At 39.7% G+C, this 21,782-nt stretch overlaps 2 protein-coding genes across 4 annotated transcripts in view; both read right to left on the reverse strand.

Annotated features, from left to right (window-relative positions):
* The window catches only part of atp9b (ATPase phospholipid transporting 9B), a 47,750-nt gene extending 39,045 nt beyond the window's left edge, over nucleotides 1-8,705 (reverse strand). The window contains exons 1-3 of one of the 3 annotated variants that reach the window (XM_067612331.1): nucleotides 8,587-8,705; nucleotides 8,123-8,155; nucleotides 3,216-3,389 (exon numbers count right to left, since the gene is read on the reverse strand). In XM_067612331.1, the coding sequence (XP_067468432.1) occupies nucleotides 3,216-3,389; nucleotides 8,123-8,155; nucleotides 8,587-8,666 (287 nt within the window). In that variant the 5' untranslated portion in view covers nucleotides 8,667-8,705. Of the gene's footprint in view, nucleotides 1-3,215; nucleotides 3,390-8,083; nucleotides 8,156-8,586 lie in introns of all 3 variants that reach the window. The other 2 variants (XM_067612334.1, XM_067612332.1) reach the window with 2 other exon arrangements.
* A 1,708-nt stretch (nucleotides 8,706-10,413) lies between these two features.
* On the reverse strand, nucleotides 10,414-20,815 carry sall3b (spalt-like transcription factor 3b). The gene is made up of 4 exons (XM_067612335.1): nucleotides 19,656-20,815; nucleotides 12,126-15,125; nucleotides 11,651-11,988; nucleotides 10,414-10,843 (listed from the first exon to the last, which is right to left on the reverse strand). Exons 1-4 carry the CDS (start codon nucleotides 19,735-19,737, stop codon nucleotides 10,451-10,453), a joined length of 3,813 nt encoding a protein of 1,270 aa, XP_067468436.1. The 5' UTR covers nucleotides 19,738-20,815; the 3' UTR covers nucleotides 10,414-10,450.
* Between the last annotated feature and the right edge of the window lie 967 nt (nucleotides 20,816-21,782).

Raw genomic sequence — 21,782 nt, forward strand, 5'->3', positions numbered from 1 at the left:
GTCCCCCCAAATGTTTTTCATCCATTTTATTAATATTCACATATCAATAAATTCCTGGATTTTTCTTGATAAAAACGTTAAATAATGACTCAGTAGAGTGCAGATCTCCACCAGGTGTGTCTAAGGTATAGTCTGGTAATGGTATTGTAACTGGGCTCGCCTAACTGTAAACTTAATAAGGTAACAATAAACGGGATAAGTCCAAACTTCTCAATTTAAACATCATTATTTATTAAGAACATTGTGTTATTTATCTAGAACATCTTGTTGTAATATACCATACAAAATAAGACCTCTTTCTACCTCCCTCTCCCCTCCCAAACAAAGAAGAGTTGAATCTCACTCAATTGTCCCTCCCAGCTCCCGAACAGTCAAGATGGCAGACATTTATTCATAACATATCAGGTATGGTTTTAATCTGCAGATGCTCCGGTTCAAGATGAGACCAAAATTTTCTATGTATGTCAGTTTTTGAGCCACAACAAAGGCCAAAATGTGGCCTGCAACAGACATGTTTTTAGCCTAGCCGATTGCCGGAAATGTCTTTTGCTGCGGTTGTTGATCACTTACAGCCCCTACCAGCTGGTTGAGAGGATAAAAAATATGGATGTAGCACCCAATGGTTTCTGAAGAGCAGTTTAGAAGCTCAAAGTGGGCGGCTACAGCTGTCGCCTAACTCCCGGCTAATCCAAAACGGACAAAGAGGAGGAGCTGAGGCGGCCGAATGAAGCCTGGTTGCTGAAACAAGCCACCTAGCGGCTAGTGACCTGTCACTCAAAGCAGCCACGTCCTCAATTATGCATAACTTTACGGCTAAATAAAATTTAAACGGGTGAGTTATAAAAAAAATTTACCCCCTTACAGTTGTCATGAAAGGGGAAATTAGCGATAGAGATCAAAACCGGTTTCTGTTCCAGGCTGTAAACATGTTAATTTCTGCCGTAAAGCACTTTAACATGGGGGTTTATGGGGATTGACTCGCTTTTGGAGGCAGCCTCAAGTGGCCAGTCGAGGAACTGCAGTTTTTAGCACTTCCGCATCAGCTTCATTTTTCAGCCCCAGAGGTTGCCGCTTGTATAAAACGTGTTATAAAATAGGTTTTTCAACAACTGTGAATCACTGCAACAACAAGATGTCCTTGAGCATACAGTCATAAATGTGCACAAAAAATATTAAGCTGATGGGTGCACTAGTATGCGAGATTAGCTCCAGACAGACGCACACGACCAAACACATGATCTATAACAAATATCAAGACTTTGCAATGAAACAATCTCATCTCTCCTTAATTTTCTCCTTAATTGTGGCCAATAAACTCCACAGCTGTGCCCTGCTATATCCTACAGTACTGATGTTATTTATATCTGTGGTCTTGTCAGTGTTAATTAGATCTTCAAGGCTTCTATTGACACAATTTTATAAAGAAGTCCTTTATTTCTAGCGCTCCAAGTGATCTGAAAAGGTTAGTATCTCTCCAGGAGGGAATTTCCTTGCTAATGCTCTCGTTAACCAACTTATTTCAGAGCTGAATAAGTCAGTTAATGTCAAGAACCAGACAAGCTGCATGCATGCAGGCAAACATACTGTATGGCATAATGTAAAACATATTTATTCTTTCTTCCTTGTTAGTTTTACCTCTAGTTGACTGTTTCTAACATGCAAGGACCATTATTTTTCCTGTGTACCTCTATCATTAGCGTGACACCATCAAAGTTCTAAGAAGAGATTAGAGAGTGGAGATGATTGTAGATTGACATTTACTTTTTAAAAAAGTATTTGACTTTCTATCAACCTGCTAATGACTACATCGGGGCTTATCTAGAATATCTCCATGAAATGCAAACATGCTGTAGTGTGGGGGTAAATTACAATCAGAGCAGCTTGATGTGAGCATGACCTAAACTGGCACCTGGGGGGGAGAGAAGGGAGAGTGTCGGTGTATACCGTCATGCTGATCGACTTGGCTTTTCCACTTTTTAAGCAAGTTGGCAAAACATAAAACTAAATAAATCAACTTTGGTAAAAAGTCTTGTTTGTATTGGCCACGATGTTCTCTGTCTCTGTGCACTCCGAGTCCAGATTCATAAGAGAGATTATTTGAGCAAATGAATGCTATTTAAATAATATGCCATTTGAACAGTCAGGGCTTATTCAGTGTGAATTATTTGTGTTTTATAATCCCACACAAAGCACACATAAAATTACTGGAAAGCATCAAACTGGTCAGCTGTGAAAAATCCGATTTGTTCATTAGTGGGGGGGATGGGGAGGGGGGGATCAATATGCTGCTTCAACCGGAGATGCACCGCTAACAACAAAACGACGATGAATACGCAATATTCTGCAAAAGTAAATATTACTGTTTCGCCAATGAAGTGCTGCGCAAACATTTGTTTACAAATGTTACACTTTATTGTTCTGGCATAAACAAACACTCCTCTCTTAGCCAGAAAGGAGCATCTTTAGAGGGCAAAACCTGTCAAATTAATCATTAGCTAGATAAACCGCACCGTTCTGTTTGACCTGAAAATCTTTTTGGACTGATGATGCGCATCGAGGAACTCGACCAAAAAACATGCCCTTATCCTCTCTTTGCACTTCATGCACAACTACCAGTGCGTTTGAAATCCAAACTGATGATCACAAGCATACTTACTGACAACATACACTACACATAAATTTACTGAATAACAAAACACAACTTTCAGAGCAAATAAAGATCCAAACGGAGGTGCAATAACTTATCGAAATAAGGCAATTTTGTGAAAACAGTAGAGTAATTTATCTGTATTTGTCTCTGACCTGGAAACCATTCATGGACTATACTGGACTTCAGTTTTTCAATAAAACTTCATCTAATATCCTGTGCTATTTATATCAGTAAATCAATGCAATAGATAGGTTTCAACTTCTAAAGTCTTAAATCATTTTGTTTAATAATAGTAATAACTTTGCTATCTTATATTAACATGAATATTCAAAGCTCTCAGGGACACTCTACTCATGTGGTAAAACTATGTAGCAGAAAATAGAAAATCTCTTAAGAAATTATCTCTGCTTCTGTTTGTCTAAAAATGGGTTACAGCCAACATCTCTCCTGAGAAGAGGAAAATGAAGCGCTATATAAGACTGTGCTGTTGATCTGTGCATAATTTCTTTGAGTAAAGTCATTAAAAATCATATGACAAACAATAATGTGATGGATCTATAAATACCTGCCACAGAGGACTTTCCATCCTCCTAGGAGGAACCAGCCAAGGCCTCTCTGTCTCTGATTGACTCTGGCCCGGGGCAGCGTCTGGTAGTCGCTCTCATCATTCTCGAAGCCTTCCTCCGACATCATCAGAGGCATCTCATCCAGGTTAGAGGGCTCATCTTCTAGAGAGTATCTGTGAGGACACAGTACAGTAAAATAAAAAAGAAAATTAACACAGAATTGTGAAAGCTTTTGTTCAGCAGGACGCACTATTTTCTAATGAGGAATTATACAATTATACATACTGTTCTCCAGCCTTGTACATATTAGATAGAGAGCTGCAACTATTAGTCGATCGACTAATAATTGACAATTTTTCAAGCTAAAATACCACTCTAGTTCCATCTTCCTAAATGTGAGAATTTGCTGTTTTTCTTTGACATATACTGTATGAAAGCCAATTGAATATCTTAAGATTCTGTACTGCTGGTTGGACAAGCTAATCAAAGGTATCACTGTAGCCTCTAAGAAATGGTAAGTGCCATTTTTTCACAGTTTTTTAATATTTCGCAGACCAAACAATAAATCGATTAATCAAGAAAATAACCAGCAGATTAACCAATACTGAAAATAGTCTTTTGCATGTCTAATTAGATGTCACAATATTCCCTTGAGGTGAATGAAATGACTCTACTCATTACATTAAGATCCTCTCTTGATCTACAAGGATTATGAAATACACAAATATATATACACACACACACACATCTATATACAGGCGGTGTGACCAAAGCCTAACAAATGCGGACACTTTGTAGTTGGTTGAATTCTTTTCACAGCACCAGATGTGCAAAACCTGGTGAAAGACTGAAGAATAGCATGGATTAAAGCTAGTCTGAGCAGTTGGCTCCGTTCCTCTATCACTAAGTACTGTATAGTACACCTCCTATTCAGATTTTAAAAAGACACTGGAAACACTCTTGAGAAGCAGATAATGTCTTATTCATGAGGCCCCTCTAAAGACTTGAGAACGTCTGTTCATCAGGAGAAGCCTACACGAGCTCACAATGACCGCTAAGTCACTATAAACCCAGGCTCACTGATAACACACGAAGGAATTCATATATTACTCTGTTAAACAATGAAACACACAAAGAGAGGATGTCAATTACAAAACAGAAAAAACAAACCACAGTGTCTTACAACAAAACAAACTGGTGCTAACAACAAAATTGAAAATAGAAACTTGAATGAAAGTCTTTTTTAATAAGTTTGATATTTGAATGAGTAAAAATCAGTATTCCTCTACTGAAACACAGCTGAATGTGACAGATCTTCTACTGCAGACCGCAATGAGTATTGAGTAGCAAAGGGGATATCAGGTTTACTATAAGAAGAGCTGCTCTCTTGGTTACTATAAAGTCAAAGCAGCCTTCTTTCCGTTGGCGTGCAGCGGAGCCTATGCTGCTCGGAGCTTCACGCTCTGGTTTTGAAAAGAAAGAAAATTTTATCCATTTTCTGAGCTTCAAAAGTAATTACAACAATATACTTTTGTTTTCTGAATATATTAAATAAATTAAAGCAACTGCAACTCTTTCAGTACCCTCTAAATCTGCTGAACCTCATGACCTGACTGATTTCACTTTGGTAGATCCTCTTATCGTTAAATATTTATTGCCAATTAATGATGAAGAAAAACAAAATCAGGTATTAAAGGGAAAATTCACCGCTGTGAGAACGATGGTTTCTTAAAACTAGGTCACCTTTGTAGTAGAAATGTGCAATTATTTTTAAAATTGGCGTCCGATGACCAGAGAAAACTAAGAAAAAAGCTGTAGGTTCTCCTAACCGCTCTTAAGGGGGAATCCTACGACAACCAGAATGCATTGCATGCGTCCCATCCAATCACACTGAGCAGAGCAGCCGTTTAGCAAAGACTGAGCGGCGTTATATGTCTTTACTGAGGCTTATTTTCATTTACAAAACATTTTTCCTCATCAAGTCTACATCCTCTATATCACACCGGTGTGCGAGGATCATAAAACAAACGCGCTGGAGTCAGTTATGTCGATCATTGCAAATTTACTGCACACAAGGCAGAGCTGCCAATGGACAGTCAAAACATCTCCCAGTGTACCGTCTCCATTTGAGCTTGTTTTGGGAAACTATCGTGGATGAAGTTGTGAAAAACTACCTATTTTTGACGACGAGGAGCCGGACTGTGCTGAAGCTGGATACAGCCACAAAAATTAACTTACAGATAACTTAATACAATCGCTGTTCCGTATTCAGAGTTAAAGTCCGACATAATATTCTGTCAGAAAACAAACATGTGAACAAAGCTGCCTATTTTATTACCTCCGATAGTTGAACCTTTATCTTGCATATACATGAAACTTTTTGCATTGGTCAGACCAAAATTGTGTTACAAGTCTTTGAAGGGGATTTTTTTTTTAACATCTGACAATATGGCACAAAATAAGGCTTTTGGTGCCGAGATGATGATACATTTCTAAATCTGGAACTTCAAATCCTGATTTGGGAAGCTGTCTGTAAAACCTTCCCCCCTAATGTGACTTTGTTGGGAATGAGAGGATCATGTGCTTTAATTTTTGAAACATAATCACACACAACATACACTCATACAAACACTGCATTCATGCATAAAGTGAGTGAACACATGCCACTAATGCAAAACAACTTACTGTAACAACTTCAGCCAAAAAGACACTGAAGTACTAAATAAACCTCCTGTGATGTTGGTTTAATGTCTGGTTTAATTTGGGTATGAGGGCTTTCTGGACAAAATCTTAGTTGGTCCTACTCTTAATAGTGGCCTAAAGGAGCAGCAGAGTTCAAACCATGTGACACTCAAGAATCTTTCTTGCTGAGGCATTCATTCTCGAGCAACATGTTATTAACGCCAACAAGAGGCAGATTATGGAAATGGCTCTAGAAGTTTATTTTGAATCACTCCTGGCATATCCAACCCCAAAGTTCTGGCCATCACCTGGTAAATTTAGTTCATTCTAGTCCCTGTTTCTGCTGGTATAGAATCAAGGAGCACCTGACTATTAGAGTGGGTTAATCCCATAAATATCTACAATGAGAAGGACCATGACCAGCAAAGAATAGGCAAAAAAATGGCTGAAATTATGAGCTGTAAACTGTAATTCAGTTGGCTCTCAAAGATATTGGTGGTATACTGGAATACTGGACCTCAAGACAGAAAGAAAGTTTATTAAGAAATGCAAAAGTGAATACCAAAATACAGGAGGATACAGACATAATCTGAAGTTCCCAGAAAAGTACGGAAAAAAAGGGATTACAAACTACAAGGACTATAAAAATAAAACACCAAAACAGCGCCACTGGGTAACTCAAGAATTGAATAAATTTTGACATTAGGACATAAACCTGCAAATCAAATCTTGAGGTTTTTGGACTCAGTAACCGCAGCACTCGAGCCAACGTGTGAGTCACCAGCAACCACCAAAGAAGATCTTGGAGAGTTATATTGGAACTTACAAACAAGTTGTGTTAGCCACTGTGATCCCTGCCTTGCAACTCCCACATTTGATTACATAACAATTCAACTCTCAAACTAGCGGAAACGTGGGCTGGTTTGTAAAAATAGTGTTGCTAGCTGTCCTGATCCGCAAAGGCATTGTTGCAAACCCTCGTCCTCAGTGTCAATAGAAAAAGCTTCATTTGTGACCCTGCAGTCTAACCTCCACAATGAGGTTGGACAAGTTCCCCACAGGGCCCAATAAACTGTCACATGAATTTTATGACTGAGAGTAAGAGAAAGGAAAACAGCGTGGCAAAGGTGTTTCCCTTATAATGTGAGTTTAAATGTGATTTTGGCAGAGAAGAGAGGTAGATAAAAATAATCACAACTTAGGAAAAGATGCTTACATGCAAAGCCAATTGTGGCAAATACATTTGTGGTGGGCAACAGTAACTAAGTACATCTACCCAAGTGATGTTCTTAAGTACAATTTGAGGTATTTCTATTTTATGCTACTTTATACTTCCACTCCACTACATTTCAGAGGGAAATATTATACTTTCTACTCCACTACATTTATTTGATAGCTTTACTTTTCAGATTTGACACAATGGATAATATAACAAGCTTTAAAAATACAACACATTGTTAAAGATGAAACCAGTGGTTTCCAACCTTTTTCGGCTTTTGACATCTTACAAAAAGCAGTGTGTAGTCGGGGTCACATTTCAGATGTCTATGAGTTGTTAACAGCTCCACCAAATAGTGATTTTTCCCTCTAAACTTCTCACATGGTTTTATTAAAGTAATGTTCAAATGATCCAATATTTCACCAAAAATCAAATTAGAGAAAAAATCCCAAAAATGGACACAGATTTGTGTATCAGAACTTTGTTTTTTCTTCTTTCCTCTCCCATGAATCATCTCACAACCCCTCAGATTTATCTGGTGACCCTTTGGAAGTGCCTGACCCCTAGATTGGGAACCACTGGACTAAACTAGCTAACTGTATATGAAGTAATACAAACTAGCTCCACCTCCAGCAGCTACAACAGTAACATGCTGCTTACACACTGAAGTATTAATAATCTAATGATGTCATATTAGTAAAATATCAGTCAGAGGGATGAAATGAGTAATTTTACTTTAATATCTTAACTACATTTTGCTATTAATACTTATGTACTTTTACTTGAGTTTACTTAAGGATTTTTCATGCAGGACTTTTTTTGTAATAGAGTACTTTAACATTACTGTATTGATAGTTTTACTTAATTAAAGGGTCTGAATACTTCTTCCGCCACTGTGGGCAACTAATTACACTTATTCACTTACTATTATAAATATTAACAGCCTCCTACTAGGTTTAAAAGTACCTGGTCATGCGCCTACTTCACTTCCTGTCCAATCCTCACCTTGAGGGCTTTATTAGCTCATCATCGTCCAGTCTGAAAAATGAACAGGCTGGTGAATGTCGACTACAGCATGCAGCACAAGTTTTACAGCATATGACGAACTTGGTTTAACACACAGTAGCTGTCATTTACTTTAAATTTAATGCCAGACGGGGCTGAGGGGTGCAGTAGTCAAAAGATATCTGTCACTACATTTAGTTGTATACATTTGGACTATTAAAGGCAGATTAAATAGTTGACATTTTAGCCTTGAGGACGATGGGGAGAGAGAGCAAAACAAGAAAGCTGTCAAAGCAGAAAATGCGAAGGCAGTGCTAGCAACACAAGCTAACAGCCAATATCCGCAAACAGACGCGGACCCGGGGAGCAAAGCGAGACAGCGAAACATAAACATGTTTTTTTTGGACAAATGTCTGTTTCTTCAGTACTCGACCGAAGAAACAGCCAAACTGGCCCCTCCATACCTTGAAGGTCTGGCTGAGTTGTAATACGGGATTCTCTTCGAGTTCTTCCGCACCGGATTTAACGGGATGCTATCAGCCATCTTGGCTGGGCTGTACACAACATGACGTCACACTAAAAAAACGTTTAGGAATCGTGCTGCGTTCATGGCTAAGCAGAGAGGGTGTAACTGTGAAACTCTCCACCAAAGAAGTACCATGATGTGACATCTGTGGTTAAAAAAAGCATATAATCCTTCTCTTTAATAACTGTGAGTGTATTTTCAATTATTTCGGCTTCACTGTTGAGTAACATAATGTAGCTCTTAGCCGACTTATTTTTTATAATGAAAGTATTAAAACCGGTCTGGGTGAAAGCAACAATGGGGCAGTTTGTGCTTTCCAGAAGACTGTGAAAGCACCATATGTGATCCGTTGCTGAAATTCATTTTGGTCACTATAATCAATTTAGTTTCTAATAAAATGACGCTGTGAAACATTGTGGCGTTATGAGACGTGTATGTTGCATAGCCCATAGCTCAAGCATATTAAACTTAAATAAGAAACAATCAACTGTTGAAATATTGCTTTTCACTGGCTAATCCCGTTTTCAGTCGATTGAAAACGAAAGAGCTGTTAAATGAAGCTCTGAAAAAAAAACTAATAAGAGTATCTTGTCAACTTGTTAAAAGTTGTAAAAGTTTTCCGCCTTAATCCATCCCATTTGTTATCAGTTAAATTTAAAGCTATCCACCTTAACTCACTTTGTTTATTTAAGTGGCCTACCAAGTAATATTCCAGATAAGTGGTTCAATGAGTTTTTAATCGGTCTTTGTCTCCCAGCAGAATTTGTAACAGTCATTTCCGAGAACTATTCTCAAAGACTTTCATTTTCTGATGTGCCTCTGATGAATAAAGAGTTGCACTTGGGAAAAAAAATACCTCTCTGTGTTCCTCCTCTCACAGTCGAGATGGATTGCAGGGATTATTATTAATATTATTATTATCTAGAATGTAGTGTTTTGGAGTATGCTGCAGTTTAAGAAAGGTACAGTTCACTGCAGGCCAGCCATCAAAACATTAAGATAAATAAGAATGCAGGAACATGTTTGCAAATGCATTTTGTCTGAGTTGAATCAGGACATACTTTACCCTCTTCTGTTATACAGATTTTTGAGGACAATTTTTTTTCTATAAGAGTTTAACACAGAGATTGCACATCACATGAGATCCAGGAGGGAAGTAAAAGTAGTTAGTAGTTGTGCATGTCAAGCTAAGTGAAATTAAATGAATGCAAGAGCTCGGGTCATGTTGAACTTTTTACTCCAGTGTAATATCTTTGATGTAATGTGTTAAATGACATAAAGACAAATAAACTATTTTCAGTGTTTAAACAGTGAGAGGTCGTGAATTGAACATACAAACTGTTTGTTCTAGTTTTTATTCTGTTCAACTGTTGTTCAAGAATGACAAATTTTCACCATAACATTGACAACAGATCATTGCAGTTTGTAATTGTGGGTATTTGTGAGCATATTTTTGTGCTTTGCACCAGCTAGCAGCATTGGGCCGCTGTCCAGAGGAGAGAGCAGACTCTTTGCATTATTGATTTGAACATATGTTCCCTTCTTCAGAGCAACCATACGTCTAAGCACCGTAGGAATTCTCAGGTACAAGTTAAACAACTTATTTATGTATAGAAAAGAAAAACATTCACAATGACTGTAAAGTAAAATAGCAAAATGTGAATACCCTACTATTCTCTGTCAATTGATAAAAAGTTCTTTTTTAAGTCTATATATAATATATAAGAACAAACAAGATGTTTTACAAATATTTTAAAGTCCATAATAGTTTGCATAAGTATTTCATCATCATTTAGCTTTATTCAATTGATTCCAATTTCTTTACTGTCATCAATCAGCATAGAAAAATGCCTATTATTTCCCAGGTCCATGCCAGTCTTGGTTAGACTCGTTATTGGACTTCCTGCGGTGCTCACTCTGTCCATGCCTGCAGTCATAGGGTGAAGCTGAGAGATGCCTCTATTCTGAATCACTGAGATCTCGTTGTTCTTCATGGCCAGGCTGTTGGTGATAGCTGTTGCGTACCGGTTCCAAAATCCAGGGTCTACATTCATTGCTCGAGCTGCCAGGTCCTTCTGAAACATCTCTCCAAACTTCACGGCCTCTCCACCCAGCAGGGCCATGGGGTTCTCCACCGACAGGCGCCGGCCTCTCCTGGCCGGTGCGTTGTTCCACATGTGAGTTCCCATATGAACCTGCAGATGAAATCAGAACATGTTACATTTGGTGGATGCTTTTTCTCCAAAATTAAGCATGTTAAGCATGAATGACCCAAGTAATCAGGCTCCTTCCAGTAGAACAGGTGACACTTTATTCTCCCCATTGAAATACATGATAGTCACACATTTTATTGATATATTGATCAACCTATTGAAATATGCAAAATTTTCCAAACGCACCTTATTGCTGTTTCAGAAATATTCCTCAACTCGGAAAGGCATTTCATAGGCAACTGTGTTTACAAAATCTGACACTGACAGAATTCAACTAATATGGGTTTTTGAATGTCAATAGCTATACTGATAATGAGTTGAATTATTTTGATAATTGATTAATTGTTTGAGTCATTTTTTAGATTTTTTTTCTTAGATTTTTTTTTTCAATTTGTACCTGGGAATGTACTACATTTTAGCAGGATTTTTAGTGACTTGTTTTACAAACTGGCTTTTCCCTGATAAGGTACAGAGCGCATTTATGCAGGAGAAAACCTGTGAATGCTTTGTTTCTCTACAACTGCAGAGAGGTTATGCTGTTGCCATGTACTCTATTGCCTTGTGCTGAAAGTACGGTCCTTATCCACTATACAACACAACACATAGTTTGACACATTACATTTGTAGTTCTAAAATGTGTTGATTCATTTGTTTATTTGAGCTGTAGTTGTGGAGGACCCTCCATCATCATATGACTAGTCAGTATATTATATTTCATGAAAAGCAGATCTACCACCAGTATATCTGCTTGACTCCAGAAATCACAACAGAAAGACATCCTTTATCTACCTTCAGATTGCCTTTAGTTGTGAAAGCTCTGCCGCAGATGGAGCAGACAAACGGTTTTTCGCCGGTGTGTGTGCGCTCGTGGATCTGAAGGGCGCTGGCTGACGAGAAGTTCTTTCCGCACACGTTGCAGTTGTGCTGCTTCGGTGTTCGGCGAGGAGGCGCGGGGCCGAGCAGGGAGGTCATTCCCGGGCTGGCGACTGATGGGTAAGCTGCAGGGATGTGGATGCTAAAAGGTGGGTGCTGCCCTTCGGTCGGGTTGTTTGGTTGACTGTGACCGTTCACCTCAGTTTTTATCATGCCCGATGATGTGCTGGTGACCATGCTGGGAATGCTTTGACCTGCGGTAATAAAATGTAACATTATTCAAACTTTCAACAGATTACTGAGACATCCAAAAAGAGAAAAATATTTGAACACCAAACTTTTACAGGTTGTGACAGTTTCACTAAATAGATACATAAAATTTCAAATGTACCTCTTTCTCTGCTCAGTTGGAATGACGTACTATGAGGAGTCTCTTCTTTCACACATAGTTTGCCGGGCTGTATTCCTCTCAGCTCTTGGGCCGCTGCAGCTGCTGATGCAGAGGTAGGAGACTCAGGTTGTTCTCTCTTCACTGAGGCTGCCAAAGACTCTTGGGATTCTGGCCTGTTGTTCACTGCAGGTGATTTGATCGTCATGCTTTCTGAGTTGCTTTGAATAGGAGACGCTGATACACGAGGTGAACAAGAGGATTCAGACACATTTGGGCTGTTTGCACTAAAATTCTCCACCCTTTTCTCCGATAAAGAGCTTTTAATATTGAGTTGGCTGCTGTCATTTAAACCATTTGTCAGAGATTTTATACCTAAGGAGTGGTTTAGGTTTACTGTAGAGTTTATCATCCTCATTTGGTTCTCCAGAGCTGCTATACTTGAAACAATGGCAGAGGACTTAGGAGGTGAATTGCAAACAAAGCTCAGTGGTTTAAACAGATTCACACCTTCCTCCATATTTTCTACCTCCTCCTCCTCTTCATTATCATCCTCCATGGAAATATCATCGTTGAGGTCATTGCCATTGCTGCTGAGACTGTCAAAGTTCTTCTCATTGATAGAGATGTCACCATCCATCTCCTGCAGCCCATCCACCAGGGTTGAGTCTGGAATCTGCCCGACCATGTGCATACGAATATGCTGCTGAAGAACAACAGCGTTGGTGAACTTCTTCTGGCAAATGGGACATGAATGTTGCACTTGAACTGGAGGATTTTCTCTGTGAACGCCAATGTGAGTCTTCAGGTTGCCTTTGGTGGTGAAAGCCCTGCCGCAAACCTTACATTTAAAGGGCCTCTCGCCGGTGTGAATGCGGTAGTGCATCTTCAGCGCACTCTGACAGCTAAGGACGCGGTGACAGAGGACGCACTCGTTGGGGTCTGTTATCTTTTTGTCAATATTCTCCACCAGCTGCTGAAGCTTTGAGGTTTCAGATGTTTGCATAGAGTCCATGAGGCCACCTGTTGAGAATTTAGTTTCTTCTGAGTTTAATGAGAGAGGCGGAGAGTTGGAGACAGGTGACGCTGAAGTGACGGGTTCGGGTGTGGTGGCCACGGACGGGATCGTGGTGCTGGTTGCCTCTGTAACTGGGTTGGTTCTCAGTCTGAGGGTGCAGTTTTGGGGCAGGTGTACCCCCTCTGTTTTCAGTATATTAGATGCTTCTGTCTCACGGTTAGATTGTGGAGACTCTGAAACAGGAGAGAAATGAGCCTCACCGCCTCTGTGGTTAGGTGACAAAGATGCACATTCACCAGGAGCTGACTGGTAGGGAGATTTAACGGATGGTGTTACACTTACAGGGTCATTTGAGCCTCCGATACTGGTAACAGTGGAGGAAAGCTGAAGACCCATAGAGCCTGGCAGAGTTGCTACAACAGGTTTGCTATCCAGCCATGAGGAGACAGGTTTTTCTGGGGGGATGGACATTCCATAGGGAATCCCAGAACTTGTTGGCACATTGTCTAGATATTCTGGCACAGGGTAAGGGTTCATCTGAACATGAGGATACTTCTCTTTATGCCTCTGGAAGTGTACCTTTAAGTTCCCTTTCGTGGAAAAGCGATTGCCACAGATGTTGCATTTGAAGGGCCGCTCTCCTGTATGTGAGCGCAGGTGGATCTGCAGAGCGCTGTCGCTGCCAAACACTTTGGCACAGAACCTGCATTTATGTTTGAAGAAGGGCTCCTCCGGGCTGGGCTTCGTTTCGAACAAGGACACGCTAGGCAGTTTTCCTTTCCTGTGCTTCATCAGGGCTGCAAGGGGGTCAAGTGCATTAGCTGTGGCGGCAATGCTAGCCAAGGGATTGGGAAAAATGACACTGCTTGGGGGGCTCTGAGGTAGAAATGGCAGGCTGGAGGATGAGCTGAGGAGACTGCTCTGCCCCAGGGAGAGTGGGCTGGAGGAGCTCAGTGTCTGAGTACAGCTAATGCTGGACGTGTGTGAGCCTGTATAAGGAGGCAGTAATGTGGAGATGCTGCTGCTGCTGCTGCTGGAGCTAGAGAGAGATGGGGCTGAATTTTCTGAGGAGGCTGAGGTACATATAACGTCTCTAAAGGTGGAATGCCCACATACAGTTTGTGAGGGGAGACTTTGTGATTTTTCAAGCACAGAAGACAAAGAAACAGCAGCCTGTCCATTGACGGTTGAGGGCATCGTTCCTGACAATGGCAGGATGGGAGGAGGGATGATGCCTTGGGATGGGAAAGGGTTAGGTGCTAGAGACAAGGTTCTAGACATTGGGTTTAACGCTGCCTGGGTTGGTTGTCTGTTCATGATGGCTACCTGGCTGCAGATCTGCTCAATAAGCTGAAGCTGGTGGACCTGTTGTTGCTGCAGAGCAAGCAGGTGCTCCAGGATCACTGGGATGGCTGCTGAAGCTGCCTTCCCTCCAGTGCCACTGCTGTTGATCCCCTGGGAAAACTGGGCAACAGCCACCCTGGTGCTGTGAAGGATCTCCAGCGTCACATTTGTACTCGGCCTGCTGTAGCTGCCAGCAGCTGACATCTGGGTGGACGTGGACTCAGCTGAATCTGGAGGCTGAGGGCTGGAGGTTGTGGTGTATTTGTCCTGCGGGCGATGCTCAAGCTCCATGGCTTCCTCCCGCTCTCTCCCTTCCTCTAAATTATCCAGGCTGTCATTGTCATTCACCAGCGTCTCTCCCAGCTCAAAGCCAGCGTCCGTTGATTCTACTGCAGACGAGTCACTGGATGCCATGCTAGGGACCGGAGAGGGTCCGATAGGAGATTCCTCAGGAACATGCATCCCCTCATTGTCCTTCACTATCAGCACCAACGGATCCTCAGTACAGACTTTCTGATGTTCACTCAGTTCAGTCCAAGTGAAGAACTCAGCACAGCATTTGTCACAAATGTGTGTTTCCTCACTGCTGTGGTGACCCTCAACTCCACTAGTCTCCTCTCTCTCCATGCCTTCCACGAGGCCTGAAACCAGGAAAAAAAAAAAAGAAAAATTAAGAACGTAAAATTGATAATTAATTGCAGAGACAAATTTCCTTCCACACTACAATTAATCACCACAGACCCACCAGTGAGTCCATCTTTCCAAACATTGTTCAAAGACACAGAAGTTTAAATTCCACTAGAGATCCCAAAGATAACAAACATGTCAAGCTGAATTACAAGGAGGTTTCTATAAAATGATGCAAAACACATCTTGAAACAGATCATTTGATGTTATGCTGCTGCAATGAAAAAAACATCTGGGTTTCTATTTTTACCCAACACAAACAGATATATAGAGAATGCAAGAGAGTACATACATACTGTATATGCCGTATCGTTATACTTGCTTGTTTTTTATTTCAACTTTGACACCACTTAAAGAGTTTTAATTGCGAAGAATAGCCACTTTATTTTTCTGAATTTATATGTGGAAAAGCAAATGTTTTCCTAACCTCTTAACGTTTATAGCTGTACAGTGTTAGTGCAGCTGTGTAAGAGTTCATTTTTATAACATGATACCGCTTTAAAACTTAAAACTCAACAGGCTCCATAAAAACATTTCTTTAAAGTGTGAACCGTTTTTAACTCACACTCCTTGTTTTCAGATGTTAATAATCTTTTAGAAAAATCAATAAAGTTCAATGAAGTTATCTGACCTCTCAATTGTGCATTCGGACAGATAATGAAATTCCATACTGTGTATTGATTTTGTGTACATTTATATAATTTAGTAATGTGTCTCAGCTAAAAAAAAAAAAAAAAGCGTGTTTACCACATTTTGGTCAAAAATTACACCATTTTTGTCTTTATTTTACCTTGATTACAAACCTAAAAGTTTAATCAAATGATGTGATGCCAGTTGAAAATAACTCATTTGATTCACACTTTCCTGTGACTGAGGTGTGTTGTTTAATTAAGTTCGGATTATCTTAATTGTCTTTTTCCATTTTCAGAAGAACACAACTTTCTGCATCAAATGTTCATAAGACGAACGACAGCAGGCAACAGATAATATAATATTCTTAACATTAGACCTCATTTTACTATTTGGCTCCTTTAATTGACAGAGTGGGGTTATTTCTATCCTTCACTACCCCTGAATGCCTAAATTTTATTTGTAAAGTTAACAAGTTTTACTAGAACAAGAACAAGTTCTACTTTTAAAGAATGATAAACAAGGGAAAGCTACTAAATATGACAAATATCCACATGAGTTCTCCCAAACTACTTTTGTATTATGTAATGCGTAATTCCTTTCAGTATTTTTATGTCAATCCGCTGTTACTTTAATCAGACTACTACATTTGGTTACATCTGAATCTGACTCGTAACACATATATCACTTACCACACATTTCAAAAACATTCATAAAACTCTTTTTCTTGCAGTCTGACAGTTGATCTTTTGACATCTTGGCTTCCTTTTCTCCTCTTGTGGTACAGTATCTGATATGTGACATTTTTCATGAAAAGATTTTTTACTTTACAATCGTTGTTGCATCTGTTCAGGCTCTGCCCCATTAGGAAACAGACAGCGGTACCAGATGGAAAGATTTTGGGGGAAATCAATAGTAAATCATTGTTACATACACTCGGGCTTCCCTACACCAATTTACGAATAACAATTTCATAACGAGTTAAGGAGTGGAATGGATCATATGAGGTTGTTGTTGTTCGACTATGCAATTAGATTTTTGGAATTAAATTGTTTTTTATTGCACCATGATAATAAATACACATTTTAAGAAAAAAAAATCCACTGAAATAATTCTTCCTGCCACCTACTTCTATATAACAAAATAATGTATGACACTGCAGTGTGTGTGTAACTATGTGTGTGTCCGATATGCGTGCTGAATTCTGCACCTTTGTGTTAAGGTTCTTAAACACGGTAAATTCGGCCAAAAAAGCAACTTAAACATACGTATATGTTTGTGTTGCAGTAAACATGAATATATGTCTGTGTCTGCATGTGTGTTTGTGTTTGCAGCTGTAGTCAATACACTCCAATTATCACCAGGGTTCACCACCTGGAACAATGAGTCCCAGTGTGCTCCAGCTAAACACAGAATAAGACATTACGTACATTAACAATTATACAAAATCCTCATTGAAACACACTATACAATGTCTGCGTTAACTGACATCATAAAACCTGATTTACACTCTTCTCAGCTCAGAAAGGGAGAGTGGAAGGAGAGTGGACTGGGCAAAATCTATTTGAAAGTACGACCTGTCAGAAGTAAATAATCAGAGTCACTGGCTCACCAAGTGGGTGGTCTGAAGATCACCAAGGCGATTCAGCAAACACAGGAGCGAAAACGCTTTCCGTGTTTTAGCTCGAGATTTTGTCTGCGCTTTGTAAGATTTACTTCCAGAGAAAACAAAGAAAAGATCAGTTTTGATTTAAAGCGTTGACTATATGTCCAAATATAATAACAATGACAGAAATTTATTTTAAAATTTCACTCTCGTAATTCACTCTATCCATAATGTTGGGAGCAGAAAACAGATTTATGTCTGTTTCTTGCTGTGTGGTTTGGCAATAAGAGGAGAAAAGCAAAATCATCAAGCTGCAGCTGCAAAGCAAACAGACTCTAAGGCCAGCGTTAATGCCTCTTTGCCTCTCTGTGTGACCTCTGGGCTCCAAAGGTCAATGGTTCAGATGTACTAATTGTATTATTATCCAGACACGGAGCACTTGCCCCTCGCAGGGTGAGGCTGACAAAGGTTAAGTCAGCAGGCTCAATCAAAGCCCATCTCAGAGTGGCGGAGCCCCCCGCCTGGCTGCAGGACTGTGGGAGGGCATGAGTGAGGAGGGCCTCTAACACTCGACACCTTTTCACAGCCACAAATAATCAGAAAGTGACATAACACTGTAAATAAAAACACAGAACGAGAGCTGTGATGGTGAAGATTTGAATTAATGTGTTTAAATGTCTCGATCTTTTACAGGCCTTTTTGCTTTTGAGAATAAACTGACAATGTCGCCATAAATATGAACAAAGTCGACAATAATATAAATTAACGCACAGATGTGAAATGAATCATATTGCAATAGATTAATTGAGACTAATTTAGATTAATATACTGCCAGTTACAGCCTGCTAGGATGCAAAACCGTTAAGATCCTCAATTAAAGAGATCGCAGGCCAAATTCAATTTTAAAATTCAGTCAGTTTTTGGATAAACATTTGAAAACAACTCAGTGTTTTAAAGGTCAATTCATGGTTAAAATGTTATTGCTGATATGATATCCACAGCTATTAGTGCTGATTAAAAGGTTCAAATAACATCCAGGCTTCTCTGGAGGTACATGAGCAGAAAATAAAATGGTTTGATTAAATATTAAAATATTAGAAATTATGTAAGGCTCCTGGTGTATCATAACACAGGCTGCCAATATGATTGAATAAGGAAGATCTGGTTACAAATTATATGAACAATGCTGATAATTATTGATAATTATGTTATTCTCTCCTGACAAAACATTAAAATTAAGAAGTAATGGATGTTGGGAATCATTTAACCTTATCTCTTTTGTTTTTTATATTATTTATGAAATTATTTGTACTGACAGACATGTTAATAAGGCATTACATTAAAATACAAGAGTCCCCATGCATGTAAATACATAGTTATGATCATAAAAATCATTTCAAACAGATTCTACTTTCCTTAATGCCACATTTTCACTTCAGATGATTTTCTCCTCGTTTATAGTGTGAATGTTTCTCATTAAAAATTGAAGTTTAAATAGTTGTCAGGAAGGCCTCGAACCCAAAACACAGAAAACCTCGAACATAATCTTCAGAATTAAAACATTAAATTACATTAAATATACGTCATTCAACGTTAGTGGCTATTTCCGTGGATTCATAGTGTATTTTGTTGTTTTTGGCGGTACAGTGGTTCACAACAGGCCCTGTTTCTACATATCTCCCCTAAAAATGTTCGACGTCCATTAAATTAAAACATGGTGATAGTTTTATTTGGTGTTATTCCACAGATGTGCCATCGTCTTCACATTTTTTGTTTATACTGTTTGTACCTCTCCATGAGTTAATAAATCTGGATCTGATTTTTGAAAACACATTCAAAACTGATTAAAATATGTGACAGTAAATTCTCTTTTCCTGGTCTGATCATAAACTTTTTCAGACTTTTCAGACTGACAGAGTTTCATTCGGTACACTTTAAAACTACATAATGTTAAAAATGTAAAAAATAAATAATTAAAAGTCAAGCAGAAACAGAAAAGTTTAGCAACCTGAATCACTTTATGATCCATTTGTTTTGCGATATGGAGTTTTCCCGTCTTTTTTCACATATTCTAAAGACAATTTTACCATATTCCTGCACCTAAACGTGTTCTGTCCAAAAAAAAAAATCCTTTGAATGAAGCCTTTCTGAAAATAAAACTTGTTTTTTTGCTTTATGCTGGTGATCCATTCAGATGTTCAGCTGTGTCAAACAGCAGTTGAAGTAAAAAATATTCCCGGACACATACCATTTTTACGGAGCGGTCCGGTCTGTAGCGCTTCTTCGTCTGACTTGAGGTGCTGCGGCTTGGCTTGCTTGCGGCGGGACATGTTGATCTTTCTCTGCGAGTGGCTGCTGCCTTTCCCCGAATCATCTACAACCAGCGAATGGGACCCTTCGGAGGGAGCGGGGTCGGTGAAATAAGCGAACAGTGGCTGGTGTTGATGCCCGTGTGCAGATTGCGCATGTCAGTGTAATTATGATGGAGGAAGGATAATGCTTTTACGACTCTTGCTGCCCTTCGGTGGGTGATTGGCTGGGGTCCAGCCAACTCACGCTAGATATGGAAATGAGGGATGGGGTTTAATAATAATTAGTTCACTTCCTGTCCGGTGAGCAGCTGCTTTTACGCACAGCTCCGAGCAGCTCCAACATGGTTTAGTCCGAGCTGAACTCCTGAAGTGTCTCATGCGTTTTGGAGCAGTCTTGGGTTTAACTTTGTGGCCAAATGCAGCATCTTGGTATAGTCCTTAAATGTTTAAGATGTACTTTTCTTCCCCTTGTCTTCACCTGAGCTCTTTTGGGTATGTTTGTGTCAGAAGAGACGCTCTAGTGTGAGCTGGCTTCTTGGGCTGTGGATGGGTGGATGTCCCGGTTGAATCTCTCGCCTCTCTCACACACACACACACACACACACACACTTAAAACAGCAGAGCCACCCAGTAGAAGCAGTTATCCTTCCATAGGAGGATAGGCTGTATGTTGCGTCTTCAAAAAAAAAATGCGTAAAGTCCAGAAGCGACGAGGCAGAGGAGGTGATTCTTGCGTAAAAAAAAAAAAAAAAGATGAAAAGCCTCGCAAAGCAGATGTCGGCGGATTAAATACGTGCGTAAAGGCAAACTTTGTGCGTTAAAAGCTCGCTCAGGTCGCAGAAAGGTCCGATCTCAAACTGGTGACTGTCGGAAGTGCGCGACTCCCTGGTTAGTCCGAGGCACCGGCGCTCTCCTTGTTGCCTCCGCCTCCGGTCCATCATTAAATGCCCTTCAGCCGCCTGCGATAGGCTACTGCCAGGATACCACAGGAGGTGTTGGAGCCCTTGCTTCATTTGTTACGACCTCCCACAATTTGGCGCCATAAGAGACCGAAAAATATTTCTATGTTATAAAAGAAATGTTAGTGTTGAGTGTTGATAGTGATGATCAGGGATGTGTGGCGGGTAAACTCACCTGTACTCAGTTTATAATCTTAAGTTTTATGATGATATGAAAGAAGAAGAAAAAATTAGGCCTACCAGACCTTCATGTTTGTAGTTTTATATAAGTTTTGGTTGTTGGATGACTTACAACCACATCGATGTTTTAAAAAATAGGTCTAAAACTTTCACTGGCGTTAATATTTAGCACTAAAGCTATCATCCAAAAATCAAAATGGTAAATGAAACCAAATACAAGAGTATGATAGAAGTGTATGATAGAATCTGTTTTGGTGTAATTGTTTGATCCTCCCTTTCCACATACTGTAGCTATTTCAAAGCTTAGCGAAGAATGAAACATACTTCTCCCGAGCTGTAATCCCTTTTCATCAGGCATTGTCCTAAAACTTGTAATTATGTGGTATTAAAAGATGCAGCAGGGGGGAGGACAGAATCAGCTGTTGATAATTGCAAGTACTACACAACAGCCTGGTATTGATCGGCATGTCTCCTATTCCCCTGCTATGGAGAGATAAGGAGACCCCACTCCTGCTGGAATATAATTTCTTCTGACCTATCAGGTTTCTACAGACTTATGATGAATAGCCAGAGTGGCCAAGAGCGCTTATCTGGAAATTCAACCCTCCTTGATTCGATATTGATTCTTTGTAACCAGCGTCGGCACACAAAATCAAACTAGCAACTACTTGACCATGATCTCTTCCAGATTCTAACTTGGCCCGCAACGACGCAGACTCCATGCTCACAGCCTAAAGCACCACTTGAATTAAAATGATTGTGTACATCTGTTAGTTAGAGGAACAAATACATTCATTTGCATTATTTCAATGATGAGCTATGGAAATTTAGCTCAACACGGCCAATGGAGGGTGCAGGATTTTGTACATGCAGGGGTTGATTCAAGTCATTTGAGTCACTTTTAAGTTTATCAAATGCTGCAGG

Source organism: Thunnus thynnus, chromosome 15 (assembly GCF_963924715.1).
Source record: "Thunnus thynnus chromosome 15, fThuThy2.1, whole genome shotgun sequence".
Taxonomy (NCBI): domain Eukaryota; kingdom Metazoa; phylum Chordata; class Actinopteri; order Scombriformes; family Scombridae; genus Thunnus; species Thunnus thynnus.

Coding starts and splice junctions, on each gene's coding strand:
- sall3b (XM_067612335.1), bottom strand. CDS start 19,737: ATGTCCCGCCGCAAGCAAGCCAAGCCGCAGCACCTCAAGTCAGACGAA. Junction 15,126..19,655: donor CGGACCGCTCCGTAAAAATG/GTATGTGTCCGG, acceptor TCCTGGTTTCAG/GCCTCGTGGAAGGCATGGAG. Junction 10,844..11,650: donor CAACTAAAGGCAATCTGAAG/GTAGATAAAGGA, acceptor TTTCATCTGCAG/GTTCATATGGGAACTCACAT.